General features: G+C 59.7%; 11 protein-coding genes across 11 annotated transcripts; 10 read left to right on the top strand and 1 right to left on the bottom strand.

The window, feature by feature from the left end:
• Positions 1 to 1183: 1183 nt before the first annotated feature.
• Positions 1184 to 3407, top strand: SPRG_00638 (hypothetical protein; the record flags this gene model as incomplete). The annotated part of the gene is made up of 6 exons (XM_012338862.1): positions 1184 to 1670; positions 1727 to 1879; positions 1933 to 2226; positions 2279 to 2703; positions 2753 to 2834; positions 2878 to 3407. The coding sequence occupies 6 exons, from the start codon at positions 1184 to 1186 to the stop codon at positions 3405 to 3407; spliced, it is 1971 nt and encodes a 656-aa protein (XP_012194252.1).
• Positions 3408 to 3816: 409 nt separating this feature from the next.
• SPRG_00637 (hypothetical protein) lies at positions 3817 to 4880 on the top strand (the record flags this gene model as incomplete). Its single annotated transcript, XM_012338861.1, has 2 exons — positions 3817 to 4345; positions 4399 to 4880. The coding sequence occupies 2 exons, from the start codon at positions 3817 to 3819 to the stop codon at positions 4878 to 4880; spliced, it is 1011 nt and encodes a 336-aa protein (XP_012194251.1).
• A 263-nt stretch (positions 4881 to 5143) lies between these two features.
• Positions 5144 to 6465, top strand: SPRG_00636 (hypothetical protein; the record flags this gene model as incomplete). Its single annotated transcript, XM_012338860.1, has 2 exons — positions 5144 to 5215; positions 5263 to 6465. 2 exons carry the CDS (start codon positions 5144 to 5146, stop codon positions 6463 to 6465), a joined length of 1275 nt encoding a protein of 424 aa, XP_012194250.1.
• Positions 6466 to 6764: 299 nt separating this feature from the next.
• SPRG_00635 (hypothetical protein) lies at positions 6765 to 8196 on the top strand. Its single transcript, XM_012338859.1, has 3 exons — positions 6765 to 7308; positions 7357 to 7980; positions 8030 to 8196. The coding sequence occupies exons 1-3, from the start codon at positions 6781 to 6783 to the stop codon at positions 8117 to 8119; spliced, it is 1242 nt and encodes a 413-aa protein (XP_012194249.1). The 5' UTR covers positions 6765 to 6780; the 3' UTR covers positions 8120 to 8196.
• Positions 8197 to 9064: 868 nt separating this feature from the next.
• SPRG_00634 (hypothetical protein) lies at positions 9065 to 9809 on the top strand. The gene is made up of 3 exons (XM_012338858.1): positions 9065 to 9274; positions 9318 to 9617; positions 9662 to 9809. Exons 1-3 carry the CDS (start codon positions 9104 to 9106, stop codon positions 9767 to 9769), a joined length of 579 nt encoding a protein of 192 aa, XP_012194248.1. The 5' UTR covers positions 9065 to 9103; the 3' UTR covers positions 9770 to 9809.
• Positions 9810 to 10172: 363 nt separating this feature from the next.
• Positions 10173 to 10847, top strand: SPRG_00633 (hypothetical protein; the record flags this gene model as incomplete). The annotated part of the gene is made up of 2 exons (XM_012338857.1): positions 10173 to 10377; positions 10422 to 10847. The coding sequence occupies exons 1-2, from the start codon at positions 10207 to 10209 to the stop codon at positions 10845 to 10847; spliced, it is 597 nt and encodes a 198-aa protein (XP_012194247.1). The 5' UTR covers positions 10173 to 10206.
• A 589-nt stretch (positions 10848 to 11436) lies between these two features.
• SPRG_00632 (hypothetical protein) lies at positions 11437 to 13857 on the bottom strand (the record flags this gene model as incomplete). Its single annotated transcript, XM_012338856.1, has 10 exons — positions 11437 to 11665; positions 11711 to 11977; positions 12027 to 12158; positions 12204 to 12350; positions 12397 to 12597; positions 12646 to 12729; positions 12787 to 12856; positions 12903 to 13040; positions 13083 to 13400; positions 13442 to 13857. The coding sequence occupies 10 exons, from the start codon at positions 13855 to 13857 to the stop codon at positions 11540 to 11542; spliced, it is 1899 nt and encodes a 632-aa protein (XP_012194246.1). The 3' UTR covers positions 11437 to 11539.
• Positions 13858 to 14385: 528 nt separating this feature from the next.
• Positions 14386 to 14905, top strand: SPRG_00631 (50S ribosomal protein L20). The gene is made up of 2 exons (XM_012338855.1): positions 14386 to 14568; positions 14619 to 14905. The coding sequence occupies exons 1-2, from the start codon at positions 14428 to 14430 to the stop codon at positions 14805 to 14807; spliced, it is 330 nt and encodes a 109-aa protein (XP_012194245.1). The 5' UTR covers positions 14386 to 14427; the 3' UTR covers positions 14808 to 14905.
• A 585-nt stretch (positions 14906 to 15490) lies between these two features.
• On the top strand, positions 15491 to 16606 carry SPRG_00630 (hypothetical protein; the record flags this gene model as incomplete). The annotated part of the gene is made up of 3 exons (XM_012338854.1): positions 15491 to 15793; positions 15828 to 16474; positions 16525 to 16606. 3 exons carry the CDS (start codon positions 15491 to 15493, stop codon positions 16604 to 16606), a joined length of 1032 nt encoding a protein of 343 aa, XP_012194244.1.
• A 597-nt stretch (positions 16607 to 17203) lies between these two features.
• SPRG_00629 (hypothetical protein) lies at positions 17204 to 20819 on the top strand (the record flags this gene model as incomplete). The annotated part of the gene is made up of 8 exons (XM_012338853.1): positions 17204 to 17284; positions 17329 to 17456; positions 17503 to 17623; positions 17667 to 18954; positions 19020 to 19093; positions 19142 to 19216; positions 19263 to 19426; positions 19478 to 20819. 8 exons carry the CDS (start codon positions 17204 to 17206, stop codon positions 20817 to 20819), a joined length of 3273 nt encoding a protein of 1090 aa, XP_012194243.1.
• Positions 20820 to 21028: 209 nt separating this feature from the next.
• Positions 21029 to 22317, top strand: SPRG_00628 (hypothetical protein; the record flags this gene model as incomplete). Its single annotated transcript, XM_012338852.1, has 3 exons — positions 21029 to 21359; positions 21402 to 21482; positions 21526 to 22317. Exons 1-3 carry the CDS (start codon positions 21033 to 21035, stop codon positions 22315 to 22317), a joined length of 1200 nt encoding a protein of 399 aa, XP_012194242.1. The 5' UTR covers positions 21029 to 21032.

Raw genomic sequence — 22317 nt, 5'->3', positions numbered from 1 at the left:
ACTCAAAATAGATCGTCTTGCTTATCAGCCAGCGACAACCACTCTCGCGGGTACAAACACCAAGTAGCTTCTTGGAAGAAGACTGCCGTGATGCATGCAACCCGCCCACGGGCTTGTCCATGGTGGCAGTGCACAGCTGCATATCAGGAGGCGTCAAAGCTCGCGGTTCAGAACCCGGTGTTTTCACCCGGCCCTCGCTACAGCGTGTGCTTACCCTTGGCTTAGCCAACTCAGCGATCAGAACTTAGTGTGTATCAAGCGATGGCCTTTGTGGTGCCAACCAGGTACACCTGGCTCAGGATCCGCACTCCAATTACAGCACGAGACGTTCGTCGGCTCCGAAGATGGAATGTCGTCTTTCTCACCAAAGGCGGCGCTATTTTATGACCACAAGGCGACTAGCTGCACCACTCTACGTGCATTTCACAGTCATATGAGCTGCTGTGGGCCAGTGTGGGCCGGCCGGCAAGATGCGGTCGCCAGTCCACGCCAGCTGGTCGACTACGAACGCCGGCAGCCTCTCGTTGCCGACCCAAGATCACGACGCCCTATCAGCAGCCGGTCCGATGGCGTGTCCTGGGTAGCGCGCCACGCGCCCGCCCGCTCATTCGCCCAAGCAACGTGTCGGCTTCCGTTGACTCGACATAATTTGTCGCGGTAAACATCACCGCCATCGACAGACGGATGTCACCCGCTTCGTTGCGGCCAAGGGGAAATTAACGTGTCGCTATCTCTTTTATGTGAAGGGTCGCGATCGCCAGGAGCTGCATGGACACGTCGTTCAATCAAAAAGAGGGAGGCTACCTACATAAGCCCAACGACCCAGTGTCAACAATGACAGTGTACATCGGTGGGCGGCTACGACAACAGACCCACCAGGCTTTCCGTGGCAGTAAGAAGCTCACACGGCCCCTTTCTACAGCTGGCGCTTGTGCCCGTGTTCCGTGTTTCATCTCAATTCGTCCAGGCGGCCTTCGATGTGCAGCGAGCGATCTCTGGCTTCTCGACGCGCCACGTCACAGCCGTGGTCCCAACGGCAAACTGGCGGCATCTTGGCGCGTGCGCATCTCGTTACTTCCTCGTTTACTCAACCGTGGGATCTTGAAGTAGAAAACCTTTTCAAACATTGTATTCGTTCCCAGAGGCGGATCCTGGCCAGATCTTAGTCGGTGTACTTTTCAAGATGCTGCAAGCCCGACAGTCGGTCGCCCGCTCTTCGCTCTTTGCGCGCGCCGCTAGCTCGGTCGCATTCACGCGCCCGCTGGGCTTTGACGTCGCCAAGGAGCGCACCAAGTACGGCAACAACGACGGCAGCTTTCCGACATCGGAGCTCACGACGTGGCTGGACCCGGACAACGTCGAGATGCGCTCGAGCCTGCGCGAGTTCCTCAAGGACCCGAGCTTTCGCCCGCGCTACAACATTCCGCTCGCCGAAGAGCGCGAGATTGCGCTGGCGCAGCTCCAGAAGATTTGCGACGCCAAGTTCTTCTCGGTCAAGGACTTCCACACCAACCCGCACCGCATCTACGCGGCGCATGAGATTGCGGGCTTGACCAACCCGTCGATGGCGACCAAGATGACGGTGCAGTTCAACCTCTTTGGTGGCACCGTGCTCAAGCTCGGTACTGAGAAGCACCACGAGAAGCTCCTCGACGGCATCGACTCGCTCGGTACGACGCCTACTATTTGATGATGGCGATGGACTGTGTGCTTATACGCCTCATAGATGCGGTCGGCTGCTTTGGCCTCACGGAACTCGGCTACGGCAACAACGCGATCGAGATGGAGACGACGGCCGTCTACGACAAGGCGACCGACGAGTTTATCATCAACTCGCCCACGATTCTCTCGCAAAAGTACTGGATCACCAACTCGGCCGGTACAAGCGCTCGCTCCGACACCCTATGGCTCATGTCGTCTTCCGTTGTCTAGTGCATGCCAAGTGGGTCGTCGTCTTTGCCCAGCTCGACGTTGCGGGCGAGCACCACGGTATCCAGGCCTTCCTCGTCCGCATCCGCAACGAAGACATGACGATGGCCGAGAACGTCCGCGTCGAGGACATGGGCCACAAGATGGGCTGCAACGGCGTCGACAACGGCAAGATCCTCTTCAACAACGTGCGCGTGCCCCGCAGCCACATGCTTGACGCGCTCTCGTCGGTCTCGGAGACTGGCGAGTTTTCCAGCAAGATTCCGAGCAAGCGTGGTCGCTTCCTCGCTGTTGCGGGTACCGCAGTTGGTATTCGACCATAGAGATCTCACCACTGTCTCGATTCTAGATCAGCTTCTCAGTGGCCGCGTGTGCATTGCTGCCATGCTCATGGGTGGCACGAAGCTCGCGCTCACGATCGCGATGCGCTACGCTGCGTCGCGCGCGACCGTCGGCCCCAAGGGCAAGTCGGACATGGCCATCATGAAGTACCAGCTCCAGAAGCGCGAGCTCATCCCGCTCTTGGCGCGCACGTACGCCTTGGCGTGTGGCCTCAACTACGTCAAGGACGCGTATGCCGCGTGGAACAAGTCGGAGGATCCGCTCGCGCGCCTCGAGCTCGTGACGCTCTGCTCGGCGATCAAGCCCGTCGTCTCGTGGAACTCGGAGAACGTGGTGAGCGTCTGCCGTGAGCGCTGCGGTGGCCAAGGTTACCTCTCGGCCAACCGGTTTGGCGAAATCCTCGGTTTCTCGCACGCGGCCGTGACGGCTGAGGTACGTCTGATCGCATGCTTGCCAACGTGTGGTCATCCCCTCTTTCTAGGGCGACAACAAGGTGCTCATGCAAAAGGTCACAAAGGAGCTCGGCGAGCTCATCAAGGCCGGCCGCTACAAGCTCTCGCCGAGTACGTATTCCTTGTCGTGCTTGATAGACTGATATTTTCATAGCTGCGGGCAAGCCGTTCGCGGGCACGCCCAGCTTGGACGACCTCGAGTACTACCGCTACCTCCTCGGCGTGCGCGAAGCCGCGCTCATGACGAAGCTCGGCAAGACGCTCAAGACGGAGATGGCCGGCGGCAAGGCGCTCTTTGACGTGTGGATGATGGAGGAGTCGTTCCTCGTGCAGGAAGTCGCGCTCTCGTACGTCGAGCGCATGGCCTTTGAGAAGGTGCTCGAGTCGCTCGACGACCCCAAGCACGCGGCCGTGCGCCCTGTCGTCGCCAAGATCGCCAAGCTCTACGCCGCGAGCTGCGTCCAGCGCGACCTCGCGTGGTACGTCTGCAACGACGTGGTGACCAAGGACCTGGGCAACAGCGTCGACGGCGCCATCAAGAAGCTCTGCGGCGAGGAAGGCCTCGGCGAAGACGCCCTCAACCTCGTCCACGCGTTCAACATTCCCGAGTACGTGATGGCGGCGCCCATTGCGCTCGACTGGGTCCAGTTCAACGAGTCGGACAACCGCGGCGAGATTGTCTAAGCTTCTTCAATGACTGTGCTGTGTATCAAGTTGATACTGTTGGATTATTGACATGTCAAATATTGGGGTTCAGCACCGCTGCATTGCTTAAAGTCGAAAGCAAAAACCTACCTTGGATATGAAGCGCCGCATCCTTCAGCGACTCCTTAGCGGTCCGAACCAGAAGTTGTTGGAAGTGCAATCTGGTCGGTTGACCAGCATGGAAAGCCAACCGCTCCCGTTGGACGATACCAGCAGCGACGTCGACTCGCAGTGACTTGGCTCGCGGCAACGCGATGTGGCACTAGCATGCGTTCTCAGATGCACACCTTACCTTGCGCCACACGAATCGTCCATCGGTGTCGCCCGGCTCTCGCCTTCCTTCGCCTCGTCACGAGTCTCCATTTTGCAATTGCCCGTGCTCTCGATCATGCTCTCTTTGCTCACGTGTGTGCTTCTCGCACCGTCTGTGCTCGGTAGCTACGACCCGATCGCGCTCGAGGCGGAGCTCGCAGATTGGAAGGCAAGCCGCGCTGGTAGCATCGCGCGTGCCCACGGCTTTCTGAAGAGTGACGCCGACGACGAGCTCCGTCGCTTCTATGCCACCAAGTTGGACATTGCGCGCCTCAACGTCGTGCACCCGAACGCACATTTTTCGCTCGACTCACCGTTTACTCTCCTCACGGTGCCCGAGTTTGCGGCCTACGTCCGGTCGTCGACACTGGCGCAGCGTTCTGATGCGCGCCCCTCGGACGCGAATAGCACGACGGTGCTGCCGGCAAGTGTCGATTGGACAACGTCCTCGTGTATTGGCTCGGTGCAGCAGCAGGGGAACTGCGGGAGTTGCTGGGCATTCGCGACTGCGCTCGCTCTTGAGAGCGCCATGTGTCTCGCTTCGCCGACGCCAACACTCGTCAAGCTCTCGGAGCAGCACCTCACAAGCTGCGACAAGGCGTCTGGTACGCTGCGTCGTCGTTTTCTGCTTGTTGTTGTACTCACCCGATGATGACAGGAAATTTGGGCTGCCAAGGTGGGTATCCCTCGAAAGCCATCGAGTACGTCACCAACAACGGCTTGTGTCTCGGCAAGGACTACCCGTATGTCTCGGGGACTTCTGGCAACGATGAGACGTGCCGCGCGACGAGCTGTGTGCCAATGCGTCCCACTTCGCTAAAGTCGGTGAACGTGGTGCCGGGCGAAGCCGGGTTGCAAGCCGCTGTGGCGCGCCAACCCGTCATTGTGGGCATCGCCGCTGGCAACGAAGAGTGGAAACAGTACAAGAGCGGGATCCTCGCCTCGTGCTCGACGACCGACTTGGACCACGCAGTTGTTGTTGTTGGCTGGGGCGACTCGGCGAATGGCTCGTACTGGCGCATCCAGAACTCATGGGGCGTTGGCTGGGGCGACCGCGGCTTCATGCAGCTGCAGCGCGCGGCCATGCTCAACGGCACATGCGGCCTCGCCTCCGACGCCTCGTACCCGTCGCTGGCCTAGTTGCGTCTCCAGATCTTTAAAATCTAGATTCTTGCTGACGTGATTTTCTATTCCAGTGTCGTGCAGACGTTAACCGTTTTGGGTGCTGGAAGATCGCCATGGACATTCGGGCCCGGCAAGCGTCGCCGCGAACCCACCGCGCCGTAGCGCACGCAGACGACGATGCAGCTGTGGCCAAGTGGATTACGAAGCGAGAGGAGCTGCTCGCTCAAGTCCGCTTCCTCCTCGACTCCGGCAGCGTTGAGGATGGTCAGCACTTTGCGATGCTCAAGCAGCTCGTCCACGTTCGCGATGCCTCGACGCAGCTGCTTCTGCAACTTCACGCGTGGCACGCGGTACGCCGTGCACACGTGGTCACCAAGACAACTGAACAACTCGGTAGGGTTCGCCGCACCCGTACCTGTACAAGGGCGAGAGCTACACACTGCGCATGAAGACAGACATGGACTTTCTCCATTGTGCCAAGTCGCTCGTGCAGGCATTGGGCATCGCGCCACAGGCAATGGGGCAGAACCCGCTGATGCTCGCCGCCGCTGCTCGTAAGCGGGTTGTTCCCATGACCGCCACGCCACCACCGCCCTTCAACCCAAGCGAGAGCATCGATGTGCCCAATGCGTGTGCTCTCTGGGCAGACCACTTTTTGTCGTGGTGCTGGACCTTTCTCGATAGTGATGCGCAGCGGCCGCGCACCAAACAAAACTCGTCCCGCGCGCTCATCTCGCCGCAGCGACCGGTCACGCCGCACAAGCCGACGTCGCCTCGACACCACCCGCTGGCGACGGTGATGATGCCGTTTGAGCGATTTCGGCCCGTGGACTTGACAACCGAGCGCCCGGGACTCTTGAAGCCAGTGCTTTCGGCGCACACGTCGACGCGTGCGCTCGTGTCGATGACCGTCGATACGGTCACGGCGACGAGCGACGATATCTCGCAGCTCTCGGACATCAAACCGCCAACGCAATCCATGCTCTTCGTGCTCACCATGGTCTACTTGCTCGTGACGCCGGGTGCGTTGACGCCGAAAGACGTTTCTTGGTCGATCCTCCAGCAGTTTTACCGCCACGGCAACCGTGTGCTCCGCACACTCCGCAAGGTGGACGAGACTTCGTCGTCGCCGGACTTTGAACTCAAATGCGCGACGCTCGCACCGTTCCTATTGCAACAGCCAATGGCATCGGACCCGCTCTTCCGACCCGAGTCGCTCGGACGGGGCGCCGACTTGCTATGCGCCTGGATGCAGCGCATCATGGACGGAAAGGACGACGACTCGCGCGAGCTCCTGGACCAGCTCGACGAGGTCGATGTGGATGTACACCACGGTACGTGGGTCTGCCACGACCTCGAGTACGCCGTGACGCTCTCGCTGTCTGGCAAGACCTCGGGCGGCGTCATTGTGGACATTGCGGCGCAAGTGCCCGAAGACAATCGGCTGCGCGTCGAGCTCACGCCGTTGGAGCTCAGCGACATCTTTGGAAGGGACGTGGCGGTGCTCTACGAGCGCCAAGCATGGTCCAGCATGTGCGCGCTCATCGTCGCTCGTCTCGACACACTCGCCAGCCTCCCAAAAGAGCTTCATGCGTCTTAAATTCAAAGCCGTTCCGAGTTGGAAGTGTATTTGGCGTCGGTCTTGGTTCGGCTGCCAACGAAAGGATGTGGTTATTGCAGCCAGCGTAGCAGCACGGCCAGATGACGAGACCCTTTGGTCTCCGCAACGTAGGCCATGTGCGTGGACCACTTGGCGACCAGGCTAGTAGCGTTGCCAGCTTGCGTCCACGGCTCCTCAACGAGCAAGATTCGCGATCTTGCATCGTCTGCCACATGATTGGTCAAAACGATCGAAGGTTCTCGTCGATTGGCTGCATTTTGTCGAATCAGAAAGCGGCATTGTCGTATTCGCTCGATGGCAACCAAGCTCAGCGCGTCGGAGCTCCTCCAGGAGATGGAGGACGCCAAGCGCGCCGTGACAGCTGCTCGTGAGCAGTGCGAGCTTGCGCGGAGCGTCGTGGAAGAGGCGCGGGCTGACTACGCCCAGGCTAACGAGGCGCGGCAGGCCTGCGGCCACGATGTGGACGCGCTCTCGAGCCAACTCGACGCGACGCTGGCCAAGGTGCTGCATGCACCCGAATTTGTCATCGAGTTCCAGGCCAATATCGGCTGCTACCAGTGCTACGTGCACATTGCGCTCGAAGATGCGACGCCGACGCTCGTGACCAACGCGACGAAGCGAGAAATTCAGCTCCGCGTCCAGGACACGACGATTTTCAAGGCCACGCTAGCGTACGCAGTCGACCCCAAGTACAGCTCGGTGCGCGTGCAGAAGGATCACGTCCACCTACGTCTGCCGCTCACGAGCGCCGCCAAAGAAGACCGGAAAACGGCCATGACAGCGGGCATGGCGGCCCGGACACTGTCCCGCGCTGAACTCGATGTACGCACCATCTGCTCTCTTGTTAGGATCGACGCTGATCTGATATAGGTGCGCAATTATACCGAGCTCCAGTGCCGGTGCTGTGGCCAAGTCATCTCGAACGTCAACCGGCCCTTCAACAAGGTGCTGCCGCTTCCGTCGTCCAACTGGATGGAAATGGTCGACTTTTGGGGCGCGGCCGAGGGTGCTTTTGAACACATTCCCAAGGATGGGATCCACGCTGCGCTGGACCGCGTGTACGTCGGGCAGTCAGACCTTCTCGTGCATCCCGACAACATTCACGCAGAGATGGAGTTGCACATGGCGAGCGTTCGTTGCCTGCGCTGCCACACGATCCTTGGGTCCCAAGACGAGATTGGCATTAATTTGCAAAAGTACCTTTTGCAAGCCAAGGATGTCTTGGACGCGTACTCGAGCGACAGCGTCATTGTGACCAAGCTCCTCGAGGTCATCGAGTCGGAAGGCCTCTTCCGCTTTGACCTTGTGCCGAGCGACGCGGACTCGCCCAACCAGCATCTCGTGCTGCAGGTGCTGAGCTGGGACGCTACGATCCAGACGTCGGGTGCGAGCGCGGCCCAGAATGTCGTCAAGGTGCTCTTCACGACGACGCCGACGGCCGACGACCGCTTGCCCACAAAGGAGCTCGCATTTCCGTCCGACCTCCTCGAAACGGTGCTTGCAGCTGCATCGGACGAGGTAGAGACTCACTAAAATGGATTAGGTGACAGCGCGCTTGGCCACGAGCGCAGAGCTGCTACCGGCGTCGCTCACGGGTCTCAACAACCTTACCCTCGGGTTCCTCTTTGGATAAACCAACTTATCCCAGCGCTTCCTACTGCATGCTTCAACACACACGTCTTCATTTGACGCCTTTCGATCAATCTTGCGATGACCTCGGTCGCGACGCGAGTGTGCCCAGGGACACACGAAAGCGATGTGGCCAATCCCTTCCGTTGTGGCGTGCAGAGTGCCATCAATACTGTGCCTCGGCAAAGTTGGATCGCACGCCAGAAGCGACCTCCCTGAGCAAGGTGGGCATATGCGGCATTGAGATGTCTTGATGTCAAAGCCCTTGCACGGATCCAAGGCCATCGGCGCCGACGTCGTGAACGATCCAGTGAGTAAATCAAAGCAGGTACAATCAAGCTCATAGAAGTAACTGAGTGTGCACTCGGAAGCCACGAGTGCACGGTGATGGGCGGCTCATCATCTTGTTTTCTTGTGTGGGAGGGATTTCGCTTTTTGGCGCCAGATGCGTATCAACTGGTGTGTAGGTGGGTTCACTGATTGATGTTGGTTGTCAAGCGTCAAGCGTCGATGCACAGGATAGTCTGGTGCCACGGCGATGTCTGGTGGCCAGACTTTTGCTTGGCAATTGCTCCTCAGTGACCGTACTCCTACCACAGCTCCCGCGTACTTGTAGTACCTGGTAGCGCACTATGGCGCAGAGACCAGCGTATCATGCTGTGACCCAGCCTCAGGACAAGAGCGGCGACCGTATTACATTGCTGCGCAGCAGAAGCGTCATCATCGCACGGCTGGCGACTGTTTATTCCCTCGTAATACCTTCTGACGATCGACAGCACCACAGAGCTGGTCCGCAGTATTCAACGCGCTTGAGCGACGCTCTTGGGCAACGAGGCAGAGAGGCTTGAACTTGGGTGGGTTAATCGGTTTGTCCCAAGCGGAGCCGGGGTGTTTCACCCAATTGGACCTGATTACGGCTGGTTTGCCCCGCTCCGGACGTCATCGGAACGTGGTAGCCATCACGGCCATCACAGTGCAAGAAGACGACATGAAGGTCATCGTCACGGGCTTTGGCCAGTTTGGCAAGATCGTTGAGAACCCGACGACGGCGCTCGCGCAGAAACTCGAGGGCAACGCGAATGCGACCGCGGTCTTTGTCCTCGAGGTGTCGGCCGACGGCCTCAACGAAGCGCTCGCGCCGTACTGGGCCGAGGCCGAGGTCGCACTGCTTGCGCCGCCAACGCTGCTAATCATGCGAGTAGGCGTCGGACGAGCCATTTATCTTTCTGCACATGGGCGTGAGTCACAAGGGCACGGCGATCAACCTCGAGCAGGTCGGGTACAACGTCGCCGACTTTCGCATTCCGGACATGCGCGGGTGGGAGCCGGCCGCCGAGCCGATCGCGCCCAACGGGCCCGAAAGCTACTCGACGAGCCTGCCGGTCGAGAAGCTCGCCGCGGCGCTCGGCCCGCACACGACCGTCTCGACGGACCCGGGCCGCTACATTTGCAACTACGTCTATTTCAAGTCGCTCGCAGTGACCCACACCAAGGCCCACCAGGTGCGTTCAGTACTCTGCTCGCTGAATGACAACCATAGTATTAGCATGCGCTTTTCGTCCACGTACCCGAGTTTACGGTCGTGAGCGAAGCCGACCAGTTGGCGACGATCGAGCACCTCCTCGTGCTGCTGCGCGCGATGGACGAGGCGTAAATCCCAATGTACGGAAGAAAGCTGTGCATGCCAGCCATAATCTTTTGCGTTACGCTCGCCTTGTTGACGCCAAGGCTTCAAGATGGACCCCACTACTCACACGTCACCTTCCAGCAGCACGTGAGCTCAGCACGTGTACCCACGGCGATGTGCGATGGTCGTTGACGCGCTTGACCATCGCGTCGTGCAGCCGCTTCAGTAAGCGACTACATACACAACAGGGCCTTGAACACAATACGAAAAGGCGACGGTCCATGCTGGCGCGGTGGACGGAGGCCAAGGAATACTAGCGCGCTGGTGCATAGTATCTGGGCGACCGCTGCTTCAACGAATGGGCGCTGTCGTGCTCTATCGCGACCAGATAGAGTGGGATGTATGAGGTTGCTTTTACGTTCGCGCCCCAGATTGCATTTTCATCCATAGAAGAGGACAAAGCGATGCGCGTGATCTTGACGGGCTTCGGCAAGTTCTACACGATCCTCGAGAACCCAACGACGTACCTCGTGCGGACGCTGGCCGACGACCCGCACGTCACGGAAGCGCACGCGATCGAAACCTCGGTCGACGCGCTCAAGGAAGCCCTCGAGCCGCTCTGGGCCCGCGCCAACGTACAAAGCAGTTATCGTAGGGTTGGCACGATGATTTTTTCTAGGAGTTGGGCGAGCCAACACTCTTCTTTCACCTCGGCGTCGACGACAGCGCCGAAGTGGTCCATTTTGAAGAGTGCGCGTACAACATTGCCGACTTTTGCATTCCGGACGAGAAGGGCTACGAGCCGCAGGACGAGGTCATCATCCCTGGCGCACCCGCCGTCATCCACACGCTTCTGCCCGTCGCGAAACTCGCGGCCGAGGTCGGCCACGGCTGCCTGACGTCGACTGACCCCGGCCATTACGTGTGCAACTACGCGTACTACAGCTCGCTCTATCATACGCTGCCACACCGCCACAACCAATTCGTGCTCTTTGTGCACGTGCCGCCGTTCGAGGTGCTGCCCGAAGCCGACCAGCTCGCGATCGTGCGCAAGCTCCTCTCGGTGCTCGTCCCGCGGCTCCGGGCCGCGACCAACTCGACCTAGATAGTATTCCTAGTATTCTCTATTCATGTATCCTCCCTCGTGTCCTCGCAACATGCTGCGCGTTTGTTGTCTGTCAATGAACCGAAGTAGCGCGAAAGGTCGTCTCTTCCGACAACTGTGAGAGCAGCTGCTCACCGTGCAAAAAAATGAGTCGCATGCGACCGACATCAAGGCGTCGTCGACAAGAGCCAACTTGGCCATAGCATCAGCCTGCTTCTCTCCATCATTCTAGTATATTCCTGATACACTCGTGAGAGTAGCTGCTGCCTCCACGAGCGCTTCTTTGCCCTCGTCCATCTTGGGTGCTTTGACTTCGTACATGGATGTACTCGCCGAGGCTCATACCGTGAACGGCGAGGGACAGACTGGAGACCATCGAGACATAATCGTGCACTATGCACCTTTCTATTAAACTCACCCGACGGCTTGCACTTCTCTGTCGGGTGGTTCGCGTACAGATCTCTCTCTGTCGGGTGGTTCGCGTACAGATCTCTCTCTCTGTGCGCAGCTCCTTCCCAACGATCAGGTGCCATCTCTCACGCATTCAGGCGTTGCGTACTAGTAGGCGAAATTCTCGAGTTTGTTTTGGCTCATTTGCATTTCAACGCAGACACGCTTGAGGATGACGATGATGCACTCTTATCGCCTAATACGCAGAGTTCTAGTGGAGGCGATGAGCTTCCACGTTGGCCTCAACTCGCGGTGGCTGAGAGCGTTAAAATCGCCGCCGAGACGTCGTGCAAGTGGGTCTCCATAAGTGCAATGTGCCGCGCGTCTGGCGTCGCCTGCGACGCGGCCAACTCGATCGTGCGTTGAATCTAGTCCCCATGTTGACTATAGAGCTGTGTCCCGACTCGACGTACCTGTGTCTTGAGTTGCTGGCATCCGTGCAGATCCATGGCCACACCGCTGGGCTCCATCATGAGCGCCTTGGCGTCAATGGTTTCCCGAAGCGTCTTGAGCACCGTGTCGAAGGCATCAATGCAGTCGTGCCGTCGGGCAGCAAACCACGGCTGAAAGTGTGGCGACGCAATAAACCGCGCGTACAGCGCTCGCAGCTTCTTGCGCGATGTCCGGAGTGGCGTCGGGAGCTTTGTCGACGGGATCGTGGTCAGCGACTTGAGAAACTCCTACGCCCATCGATTGTAAAATGTGCAATTGGCAGGAACTTGGACATGCCGTGGCCACGAACGGCTTCATAAAGACAGTGACGTCCATGTACGGTGTCGGCGCAACGTGCAAATGGTTGGACCAAATACCAAAGTACGGCTCAAACGGCTTGAGAAAGAGCTCGGTGAGGTGCTTGAAATGCTACGCAATCGAAACTTATAGAATCGGATCGAGTACGATGCGGACCTTGCGCAAGACTGCGTTGTTGATCGAGATGCTGGGCGGCTCGTCGCCGTTTTGGAGACCCTCGGACGACTCGACGGCCGTCGCTTCGACAAGTTGCCGCAGCACGATCGGGTCGGGCTGCACGAGCCGCGACGACCGCGCGAGGAGCTAGCGTCCGTCGGTCAGTCTCTGTGAAGAAGCCACGTGGTCGTACCCTTGGCGCGTAGCTTTCTGGAAACGAGTCGAGCTCGGCGGCGCGCTTGATGTAGCGTCGAGGCCGGCTCGTGTCATCGACTTCCGCAGCGTCCGCTGCATCGAGAAAGCCAAACGCGCGCTTGGCCGTCGGCGGCGTCGCCGGGCGACTTGCTGCGTCGAGAAACGGAAACACGACCGCGTTGGGCCAAAACCGCAGCGCCTGTCTCGACAACTCGTCGACGATGCGTCTTGTACATGGGAGTTCTACCTTGAGGAAGAACGGGTTGGTCGTGCCCAGCACCGTCGTTGGGAAGTTCAGGCACTTGGTCGCGTCGTGGACGGCAGCAATACTCTACGCATGCACGAATGAGTGGAAGATATGCAAGAAGGAACTCATCAGAGCTCGTACGGTAAAATCGGCTTCGTACAAGGCAAAGTACGGACGGTAGTCGCCATGGTACGCGACGGGCGCAATCAAGCTACACGTCGTCCGCATTTGTCACCAAAGATGATAGAGCGCCGCACCTTGTGAACGCAAGCACGGCTTGGCTGCAGACGCGCGCGCTCGGAGCCACCATGAGCACGCTCTCGCCCGTGATGGCAAGCTGCCAGAGATCCCAGAGACACGCCTCGAGCCCCTCAAAGCTCGAGAAGAGACCGACGCTCTACACTTGACGTCGGAACATGCACAACGCACTGTACTACCTCGAACGAGATGCCAGCGTCTTGGGCTTGAGAATGTCGCAAAAGAGGGGCGCCGGCGCGACGCGCGGGGCGGGCGCCGTGAACTTGCCGTTGCGCACGATCGCCTCGTCGGGCGCCTCGTGCTGCTGCTGCAGCTCGTCGTCGTCTTCGTCGTGGCTGGCCATGTCGTCAGCGTTGACGTCAAACGACTCTTGCTCGATGCTCCAGCGACGCGTTGGTACCGACGCTTCGATGCTGGGGACCATGCCGGGCACGACGAAGCTCACAAACGTGCCTGCGACGGGCAAGATCATGGTCGTGTCGGCCATCGGCGCCGGCCTACGCCATGCTCATATGCGATCCTGGGTCGTCGCGCATACCATTGCAACACGTTGTCGTAGAGGGCTTCGAGGAGCGGGTTGCCGACCTGAAAGTAGAGCGGACCGACGACCCGCAGCACGCGCTCGTAGAGCCCGACGAACGGCGTCTGGGTGACAATCACAATGGCCTTCTGGAAGTACCCACGCGCTTTCGCCGCGTCCTTGCGCTGGCGGAAGAGCACAAAGCCATAGAGGAAGCTCGACGTCGATTCGTCTTCGGACCGGCAGCGGAAGGCGAACTGCGTGTCGCCCTCGTCGTGGCGGTTGCTGTGCGGCAGCGCGAGATACGCGATCGACTTTTGCGCCGACGCCGTCAAGGACGCGGTCGGCGGGTACATGGCCTCGAGCGTCTGACCCACGTCAATGTCGAAGACGACGCTCGCAATCGCCACGACGCCCCATCGGTTGACCTCCATACCGTCAGCTCGTCGGATCTGCCACTGCGACGCCTCCAGGTGTGTTTGATCGACTAAACAGATGGTTCGAGTTCGACTAAGCGCTAGAGGTGCGCCATCGTCCGTGCTGGTAGAAGCGTTCGAGACACCCACGACGCTCCCACGTCGTGCACCACTTTTTTGCAATCACGAGGCTCTACTTGTAGCTTCCTGCAGTACGATGGCGAAGTGCGTGTGATGGGCAGGGACTAGTTAGTCGAAAATCCCTTTCTAGTCGAGACCATCATTCTGGTCTGGACGAACCGACACTTCATCACATGGCCCTTCCTAGCACGTATACGCATCAACTCGTCGATCGAAGCAAGCCACTGCTGCTAACAGGATGCAATTGGGGCTCGTGCTATCATTCCGCGGCTCTACTGCCGCGTTCCGCTCTGCTACAACGCCGATCTGCGGTTGCGGTTCGGGGCATAACCGGATTGAACCGGTCCGAAACCGGATAGAAGGGCCCGTCCGGATAAGAATTATTGGTTGTTGGTGGCATCGCAGTTGGGATATCGGTCGGCGCAAGTCAGTCGCAGCAGTAGCATCATGTCGTGGTCCAAGCACAAGAAGATCCTGGCGATGGCCAAGGGCTATCGCGGCCGCGCCAACTCGTGCTACCGCACGGCCATCAACCGCGTCGAGAAGGGTCTGCAGTACCAGTACCGCGATCGCAAGCAGAAGAAGCGCGTACGTCCATCATGGCCCATCGGCGCCATGGCCTCATGCGCTGTGTTTAGGACTTCCGCTCGCTCTGGATCGAAAAGATCAACGCTGGCACGCGCCAGGAAGGTCTGTCGTACTCCAAGTTCTTTGGCGTCCTCAACGCGTCCGAGATCCAGCTGAACCGCAAGGTGCTCGCCGATATTGCAGCCACGGAGCCCTTCAGCTTCAAGTCCATCTTGGAGGTCGTCAAGCAGATGAAGTAAACGGGCGTGCATGCACCCGACGAAGAATAGCCTAGAAGAACCAAAAAGATGAAATGGATTAGTATACTTGTTCGCGAAGAGACGGCTGGCGACCCGACCCGATTTGCAACATTCGAGCGAGCTGCCCTCTCGATCGGTCCATGCGATAAACACGGGTAGACACCCTTGCGACCAATCCCTACGAGCAACCGCAGACGGGAGCAGCGCCAAGGGCGGGCCTCGATGGGCTACTTGCAGAGTGATAGTACCGGAGGAGACCTCGTCGAGGATACTGCAAGAGCGTGTCGTTGCTATCGCCTTTTATCATCCGCCGCCTCTGAGTGGCGTAAAAGTCGGTGTAGATCCTACTCCATCGGCTGCCGCAACCTCCTCGACGCGTCACCGTCAGAGCACACCCCAGTGGGGACCATTTGCTTCAACGGCCACAGCGGCCGACCTTCGACTCACTTTTGCATTTGCAGTCGCGCATCCGCATGTACCGAGGACGCAGCCGGCCACGCATGCCTCCAACGACCAACGCTTTTCGTCCTGCACGCCTCTTGGGGCACCTCGGTGACTTGGAACTCTTCAGCTCGTCGCATGGCGGGCGGATCAGGCATCTTTTCCTCGAGCGACTCGCCGATTGGTACGCGGCGGTGCATGCCAAGACGTTTCGTGTCCGGTTCGGCGGCCAAGACGTTGACATGACCAAGGACCTGCGTGTGTTCAAGCCCGTGCTTGGACAGTTCATCGCGCATTTTGAGTCATCGGGCAAGGCGCGCGCGGCAGTCGGTAGCTTGATGCCATTCCACGTCTTTGTGCAAGGATCCGCCGATGACTGGGCGCGGGTGCGCAAGGTGCTTTCGCACGCGTTGGCGCAGCAAGACCTCGAGCGCATCCCATCCATGGCGAGTTCGAAGGTCAACGCGCTCGATGCGTTGCCGTCGTCCGGTACTAGCATCGGCGTCGTGCCCGAGGTCGTGATGCCCAAGCTCGCCTTCGACATGGTGAGCCAGCCGGGTGTCATACGTGATTGGCGAGCGCACTGTGCTGCCGCTGCCGTGGGCGTGGCGCTTGCCGTGGACTCGCAACCGCGACGTCCCCCGAGCGCACGTTCCGTCGCTCGTAGCCGCGCGAGGCGTTCTTGGCCCACCATCGTCGCTTCTGGACGCGATGGTGGCCGCAACGCCCGATGGCAAACTCTCGACAAAAGAACTGCGTGACAACCTCCTCGCTCTCCTCTTTGATAAGACGGCGCATGCGCTTTCGATCCTCTTCGACCTCCTTGCGATGTACCCGGCGGTGCAAGACGAGCTCTACGCAGAGCTGCTCGACGCGTTCCCCAACGGCGCCAGTGAGATTGCAAATGCAGCGTCGAGCCCGCTAGGCGCCGTGCCGTACTTGTGCTGGACAGTTGACGAAGTGCTGCGCTTGAAGGCCGCCGTGCCCGTCATCAGCCGCCAATGTGTGTCGCCGTGCGTCATAAACGGCGTCGAGGTCCGCGCCGGCGACGACGTGCTCATCGACGGTGGCAGTGCCTGCCGGGACGATGACTGCGGTCCTGGTCATTTCGACTTGGACGAGTTTCGTCCATCGCGCTTTGGCGACACACGTGCCGCACTCGACAAGTCGGTGCTGCTGTCGTTTGGCGCAGGAAAGCCTCTATGCCCCGGGCGCAATATCGCGCCGTGTGCGCTCACGTGATTGCCAAGTTGCACGTGTCGCGGCTGGCCAGTAGCCCCCCGCTGCTGTTCGACCTCAAGCTCACCGTCACGACGCGCGCGGGCGACGGCACGATGGTCTGGACAAAGCGCAAGTAGCAGTGTCGTCGCCTGGGAGGCTACAGCGAACCCTACTACAGCCAAAACACGTGCTTGCTCTCGCAGCATTCGATTTACGGTGGTCGTGCTAATATTGAGCGCGTGGGAATCAAATGAGCTGGCACAAGCTGCTGCAGCAACACCGTCTCCTTCGTGAGGGGCACCACCAACGTGGGGTAGCCATCTCGTACCTATCGATAACCGATCGACTCCTCCAGTCGTACGACGAATGCCGTATTGTGGATTAGAGCTCAACTGTCTCGTCTTTCTTTACACGATTGGCAAAGACGGTTGCACTGAGCCTCGCCACCCCGACGCACCCCAAGCCAAGAGAACAAGTGGAAGAGGTGGCAGAGGTCCCTTGTGCAGAGTGGCCACCGCGACCTTCCAAGTACAATTGTACACACCTCAAGTCGTGCTTTGCTGCAGCCGTAATGAGGCCAACGACGCCACGTCGGTGCGCAACCTGGGTGGCAGCTGCCAAGTCCCACGAGCGTCAACAGCGCTGTGGCTCGATCCGAGGATTGCATTTTGGGCGCGAACGCCGCGGCGTGGGATTGGCTCGAATTATAGCCAATCAGTGCGCGAATTGCCGGCATGCGCGTCCTGAACGTGGCCGAGAAGCCGTCCGTCGCCAAGGAGATCGCGCACATCTTGTCGTCGGGCCGGAGCACGCGGGTAACTCCCTCGACTCGGCGACGACGTCTCTTCATCCTGCGTAGCGTCCCGGCTTTTCCCAGTACAATGGCATCTTTGAGTTTCCGTTTGAGCTCAACCAGCAGCGCGTCGAGATGGTCTTCACGTCCGTGACCGGCCACCTCATGCAGCTCGACTTCGCGCTGAGCCACCGGTAGACGATCATGTACTACATGGCCCATGGATGCATGCGCTCGTAGCGGCTGGAAGACATGCGACCCCGTTGACCTATTTAGCGCGGCCGTCGAGAAGACCGTGCGCGAGGACTCGACGCAAAAGAAGATCGAGCAGACGTTGAAGGCCGAGGCCGCACGCGCTCAGGTACACCGCGCCGCCATGAGCCTCATCGATGCCATGTATGTAGATGCTCGTGCTCTGGCTGGATTGCGATCGCGAGGGCGAAAACATTGCGTTCGAGGTCAAGGCCGTGTGCGAGAAGGCGAATCGGCGGCTGCGCGTCAAGCGCGCGCGCTTCTCGGCGCTCATCCCGCGCGACATCCACGCCGCCGTGCAGAACCTCGTGCAACCGAACGAGAACTTGTCGCTTGCGTGCGACGCGCGGTCCGAGATTGATTTGCGGCTCGGCGCGGCCTTCACGCGCTTCCAGACGATGCGCATCCAAAAGAAATTTCCCAACGTCCAAGCCAACTCGGAGAGCAAGGTCGTGAGCTTCGGCTCGTGCCAGTTCCCGACGCTCGGCTTCGTCGTCGACCGGCACTTGGCGATCGAGGCGTTCGTCCGCGAGCTCTTCTACCACATCCACGTGACGCATGCGATTCCTGACGTCGGCTCGATCGTCTTTACGTGGGGCCGCGGCCGCGTGTACGACCACATAGCAGCACTCGCACTCTACGAGAGCTGTGTCGAGGCGCAGATCGCGACCATCAATTCGATCAGCAAGAAGGATACGTCCAAGCGCAAGCCGTTCCCGCTCACGACGGTCGAGTTCCAAAAGCGGGCGTCGCGCTGGCTGCGCATCTCGTCCGAGCAAGCCATGACAGCGGCCGAGGCCTTGTACAACCGCGGTCTCCTGAGCTACCCGCGCACCGAGACCGACAGCTTCAAAGAAGGCACCGACCTTCGCGCCCTTTTGGACTTGCATGCGGGCCACGAGACGTGGGGCGGGTACGTGGCCGCGCTCCAGAACGGCAAGTTCGAAGCACCCCGTAGCGGCAAGCACGATGACCAAGCGCACCCGCCGATCCACCCGACCAAGTGCGTCCCGCTCTCGTCGCTCAACAATGACGTCGAGCGCCGCGTGTATGAGCTCGTCGTCCGGCACTTTCTCGCGTGCTGCTCCATGGACGCGCGCGGCAGTCAAACCAACGTCACCATGACGCTAGCAAGCGAGACGTTCACTGCGAGCGGACTCATGATCCTCGCGCGCAACTACCTCGACATTTACGTGTACGAAAAGTGGGCCGCGACCGTGATTCCAGTCTACGAGCGCGGCGACCGATTTGTGCCCACAACGCTATTGCTCAAGAGAGGCGAGACAGCACCGCCACCGCTCCTCACCGAGTCGGACCTCATCGCCAAGATGGACACGCATGGCATTGGGACGGATGCAACGATCGCCGAGCACATCAACACGATCCTCAAGCGTCAGTATGCGATCAAGGTCAACAACAACACGCAGTTCAAGCCCACAGGTACAAATCGCTTCCGTCTTCTCTACTTCTTCGTGGGTCCTTATCTAAGGACATATATTGCGCAGAGCTCGGCCTCGCGCTCGTGCAGACCTACGACCGCATGGGGTATCAGCTCGCAAAGCCAGATCTCCGCGCGGCAGTACGTCAATACGCACGCCTTCCAGCATGACCACATGGCGTCCTCTAGGTCGAGCGCGATTGCAATGCGATTGCGCAGGGTCAAAAGTCCTGCGACCAAGTCGTCCGCTCGTGCATGGACCAAGTACGTTCTTGCTTTGCTCCGTCCCGCACCGACCATGTGCGCCTAGATGCGCACGATCTACCAAAACGTCGTTGCGCGCTCCGGTGTCCTCGACGAGACGTTCCAAGGGTACTTTGGTGTGGCCAACCAGGACGCCGGTGCGGGCAACAGCCGCGTGGTTGACGGCGCGTTTAGCGCGTGCGGCAAGTGCCACCAGCCCATGGAGCTCCGGTACACGACGCTTTTCTGACCTGTGTTCAACCGTGTTTGCGCCTTTTGTAGGAAGAAGCCCGATGACGGTAGCCTCCTCGTCTGTCGGCGCTGCGACGACCAGTATGCGCTCCCGATGCTTGCCAACATACAAAAGTCTACGACGCGCTGCCCGCTCTGCCAGTTTCAAGTGGTCGACATCCAACGGAGCGCAGGCACCAACGTTTACAGTGTGTGCCCGCACTGCTTCAACCATCCGCCCAACGCACGACTAAACGAGATGCCGTGCTACAGCTGCACGGCCGACTGCGCGCTCGCCACCGGGACCCACGACTCGCCGGTGGTGCAGTGCTGCTTTCAATGCGGCGGTCACCCCATGAAGCTAAAAAAGACGAGAACCGGCAAGTACGTCGTCAGTTGCACCGACTACCAAAGCTGCAAAGAGTCGGTGTGGCTACCTTCGAGCATCGCGTATGCGTCCGTGACGTCGCACCCGTGCACGAACTGCTCTCGGCCGCAGCAAACGATCCACCGCGTGACTTTGCGCTTCCTCACCAATGCCTTGCCGCCCGACCTTCAAGTACGCATTCTGGACATGGGCAATGAGCGCGAGACGTGTCTCTTTTGCGACGACGTCGTCCAAGATCTTGCGCAAGGCCAGCTGCGGCTCAAGTCCATGGCTGCCCCGGCGGCGCGTGCCATGCCGGCACCCGAACTGCAGAGCTCGTACCAGCGCGTCGCTCGCGCCACAGCCCCGTCCAACGACTATACCGACTCGCTCACAGGCAACAACCGCGCGAAAAAAGCCAAGACAAGTGCATCAACGGCATCCTCGCGGGCGATGACAACCGTGAGTGCACCGCCTCGAGGGGCATCGCCTCTCTGCCCCGGACACAGCGTCGAGTGTGCGCTTCGCCAAACCAAACGCGAAGGGCCCAACAAGGGCCGGTACTTCTTCACGTGCAGCTTTCCGCAAGGCGAGCAGTGCGACTTTTTCGAGTGGACCGAAGGCGCAGCTGTACCGCCAGCCATTTACAATGGTGGTCCGTCGGGCGACACGCCGCTGTGCAACCATCAGCAGCCAAGCGTGAAGCGCGTCGTTGCCAAGGCCGGGCCAAACCAAGGCCGCGAGTTTTACACGTGCAGCTTTCCCCAAGCCGACAGTTGTGGGTTCTTTGAATGGAAGGACGGCGAAAGCGGCGCGTCCAGTAATGGTGGGGGTGGTGCAAGCTACAACCGCGCGGCGACATCGCGCCCGTCTGGAGCCAGCAATGCCTCGGGTCATGTGTGTCTCTGCGGCGAGCCCGCAATCGAGCTCACGGCCAAGTCGGCGGCCAACGCTGGCCGCAAGTTTTACAAGTGTGCCAAGCCCGACAAGAACGCGCAATGCACCTTCTTCGAGTGGGCCGACTAGAAACTAGAACGTCAAGACGCTAAGCGTAGACACGACGTGCGATAGCAACCGCTGCGTATTCATGTGTGCCAAGGTCGTGCCAAAGGCATAGCCTGCAAGCTTAGTTGCCTGCTGTGCTGGCAGTCTGAGAGCGCACTACTACACTATATTACGTTCCTAGACAGAAATACTGTGGTAAAGACAGAGCACATGGAATAGTGTAGATATCGGAAAATGGGCTTCCAGGTGACCTCGGGCACGATCTGGCGGGGCGGCGTCTCGTTCGTGCTTGTCTCCAACTCGGTCTTCTTCCGCGAGCGCGTCGTCGCGCAGGTCTTCCGCCTCCTCCGAGCACGCTTTGGCCCGAAGCAGTTCCTCAAGGACCTTGAGCGCCACTTCCTTCCGCCCATCTCGTGGGCCATCGTGCTCCTCGCGCTCTACGTCGCCATGGTCATCCTCGAGATTGACGACGCCGCGGATGAGGTCCCAACTGTCTTCCAGTACGCCTTTGGTATTCCGCTCATTGTGGCCACGATCGCCTTGCGGCGCGTCGTCACCAAGGTACTCCATGCTGCATCGTCTTAGGTATTAGCCTTGGCGTAGGCGTCGATCCGGTACTTTGGCTGGGACGAAACCTCGCGCGAAGACTACTCGCGCGTGCTCATGGTCACGGAAAGCATTGGGGTACGAGGCGACGGCTGCTAAATCCTCGTTCACGCTTGCATAGTTTGTCACGATGGTGCTGATCCTCATCGAGTGCTACGTCTACGTGCCCAACTCGGCCATGATGCAGGAGCTCGTCCTCGTCTTCTTTACGCTCCTCGAGCTCGTGGGCATTCTCGCCTTCTACACCACCGTCCGCAACTCGATCATGGGCTTCTTCCTCATCTTTGCCGAGCCCTTCTCGACCGGCAGTCTCTGCTCCATTGGGTCGGCGACCGGCGTCGTCGAGCAAATGGCGCTCAACACGACCGTGCTCCGCGCCATGAACGGCGCGCTCATCCACATCCCCAACAGTGTCCTCGCGACCGACTACCAGCGCAACTACTCCGAGTGCACGTTCCGGAAGGTCCATGTCGAAATCCACGTGGCGCCAACCACGCCTGTCGCCCTCCTCAACCAGCTCATCGACGACCTCCGCGAGCAGCTGCCCCACTGCATCGTCTCGCCCGAGCTCTTTCACCAAAAAGAGTCGCATGAGGTTCGCCGCTCCGACTCGATGGGTACGCGCACGCTCGGGAATGTGAGCGAGCTCTCCCACGGCAGCGGCACAACTGCGGCGCTCGACTCGATGGCGGGCATCGCCGAGCTTGGCTCGAAATGCAACAGCTTCCGCGTCCACGATCTACGCTGCTTGCAAGTGACGCTCGCTGGCATGTACTGCGTGCTCGTGACAGCGCTCATTGAGGGTAACGACATCAAGACCCTCGCCAAGGCCAAGTCCAAAGTCAACCTGGCCATCATGCAGTGCCTTGAGCGCCATGGCGTCTCGTTGTCACAGGACGCCGAGTTAAGTTAA

This window comes from Saprolegnia parasitica (genome assembly GCF_000151545.1).
Source record: "Saprolegnia parasitica CBS 223.65 unplaced genomic scaffold supercont2.2, whole genome shotgun sequence".
Lineage (NCBI taxonomy): Eukaryota > Oomycota > Saprolegniomycetes > Saprolegniales > Saprolegniaceae > Saprolegnia > Saprolegnia parasitica.
The sequence above is the reverse complement of the archived record's forward strand: the minus strand, read 5'-3'. Positions and strand labels throughout refer to the sequence as shown.

What these genes read in the sequence shown, in the direction of transcription:
- SPRG_00635 (XM_012338859.1), top strand. Translation starts at nt 6,781, where the DNA reads ATGGCAACCAAGCTCAGCGCGTCGGAGCTCCTCCAGGAGATGGAGGAC. An exon ending in TGTCCCGCGCTGAACTCGAT is followed by an intron (nt 7,309 to 7,356) that starts GTACGCACCATC and finishes GATCTGATATAG; the next exon opens with GTGCGCAATTATACCGAGCT. An exon ending in CGTCCGACCTCCTCGAAACG is followed by an intron (nt 7,981 to 8,029) that starts GTGCTTGCAGCT and finishes AAAATGGATTAG; the next exon opens with GTGACAGCGCGCTTGGCCAC.
- SPRG_00631 (XM_012338855.1), top strand. Translation starts at nt 14,428, where the DNA reads ATGTCGTGGTCCAAGCACAAGAAGATCCTGGCGATGGCCAAGGGCTAT. An exon ending in ATCGCAAGCAGAAGAAGCGC is followed by an intron (nt 14,569 to 14,618) that starts GTACGTCCATCA and finishes CGCTGTGTTTAG; the next exon opens with GACTTCCGCTCGCTCTGGAT.
- SPRG_00634 (XM_012338858.1), top strand. Translation starts at nt 9,104, where the DNA reads ATGAAGGTCATCGTCACGGGCTTTGGCCAGTTTGGCAAGATCGTTGAG. An exon ending in CGTACTGGGCCGAGGCCGAG is followed by an intron (nt 9,275 to 9,317) that starts GTCGCACTGCTT and finishes TCATGCGAGTAG; the next exon opens with GCGTCGGACGAGCCATTTAT. An exon ending in CCCACACCAAGGCCCACCAG is followed by an intron (nt 9,618 to 9,661) that starts GTGCGTTCAGTA and finishes CCATAGTATTAG; the next exon opens with CATGCGCTTTTCGTCCACGT.